The sequence below is a fragment of the Perkinsus marinus genome (assembly GCF_000006405.1).
Source record: "Perkinsus marinus ATCC 50983 genomic scaffold scf_1104296950338, whole genome shotgun sequence".
Lineage (NCBI taxonomy): Eukaryota > Perkinsozoa > Perkinsida > Perkinsidae > Perkinsus > Perkinsus marinus.
In genome coordinates, this window is record NW_003209645.1 from 1 (window position 1) to 1,432 (window position 1,432).

Here is a 1,432-nt window from a genome sequence, read left to right on the forward strand (position 1 = left end):
AATTCGTGGTCTCTATGCTGCCGGTGAAGTTATGGGAGGTGTCCATGGCAACAACCGTTTGGGCGGTAACTCGCTTCTCGATTGTGTTGTCTTCGGTCGCTTGACTGCTGACGATGCTTGTGAGGGTCTCCTTGGTCTCAAGAAGAGCGTCTCTCTGCCTGCTCTTGCTAAGGCACCTGCTAGCGTACCCAAGAAGGTTGCTCAAGCTAAGGTTGCTGCGGCTCCTGCTGCTCCTGTTGTACACGGTTACACTAAGGAGGAAGTCGCTAAGCACACCACTGAGAGTGATTGCTGGGTTATCATCAATGGCCAGGTCTTGAACGTAACGAACTTCCTTCCAGAACATCCTGGTGGAAAACTTGCCATCATGACCTTTGCAGGCAAAGATGCTAGTAAGGAGTTCAACATGATCCATCCATCTGATGTCATTGAGAAGTATGCCCCCGATTGTGTCCTCGGTCCTGTTGTTGACAAGGCTACTGCTGCTGCTGCTCCTGTTGCTCCGTCTACTGCTGCAGTGACGGTCACTCCGACAAATTCTGCTGCCGCTGGTAAGTCGTATACTATGGAAGAGATCTCGAAGCACAATTCCCGTGAATCTTGCTGGGTTGTGATCGATGGTGAGGTCTTGGATGTTACGGGTTTCTTGCCTGATCATCCTGGTGGAGATATCTCTATTCTCAACTATGGTGGTAAGGATGCCACTGAGCCCTTCCACGATATTCATCCTGCTGGTATCATCCAGAAGTACTGCCCTGACGCTGTCATCGGTGTCGTTGGAACCGGCTCAGCTGCCCCCTCAACTGTGTCTACGGCTCCTGCTTCTGCTCCAGCTCCCGCTGTCTCGGGGTACACTAAGGAAGAAGTGGCTAAGCATACCACCGAGAGTGATTGCTGGGTCATCATTAATGGCCAGGTCTTGAATGTAACGAACTTCCTCCCTGAACATCCTGGTGGAAAACTCGCTATTATGACTTTCGCGGGTAAGGATGCTACTAAGGAGTTCAACATGATCCATCCGGCTGATGTTATTGAGAAGTACGCTTCTGAGTGTGTTCTTGGTCCCGTTGTTGAGGCCAATTCTGCACCTGCTGTAGCAGCTACGAGTGCACCTGCTCCGGCTGCTCCTACTGCAGTAACGACCACTCCGACAACATCTGGTGCCGCTGGCAAGTCTTACACTATGGACGAGATCTCGAAGCATAACTCTCGCGAGTCCTGCTGGGTTGTGATTGATGGTGAGGTCTTGGATGTTACGGATTTCTTGCCTGATCATCCTGGTGGAGATATCTCTATTCTCAATTTCGGTGGCAGAGATGCTACTGGGCCTTTCCACGATATTCATCCTGCTGGTATCATCCAGAAATATTGTCCCGACGCTGTCATCGGTGTCGTTGGACCGGGCTCGCCGCCCCCTCGACTGCTTCTACGG

General features: G+C 51.6%; 1 protein-coding gene across 1 annotated transcript; it reads left to right on the forward strand.

The window, feature by feature from the left end:
* Positions 1-31: 31 nt before the first annotated feature.
* Positions 32-1,393, forward strand: Pmar_PMAR025212 (succinate dehydrogenase, putative; the record flags this gene model as incomplete). Its single annotated transcript, XM_002778180.1, has 1 exon — positions 32-1,393. A coding segment is annotated over one exon (1,362 nt), but the record flags the coding sequence as incomplete, so codon positions are not given.
* Between the last annotated feature and the right edge of the window lie 39 nt (positions 1,394-1,432).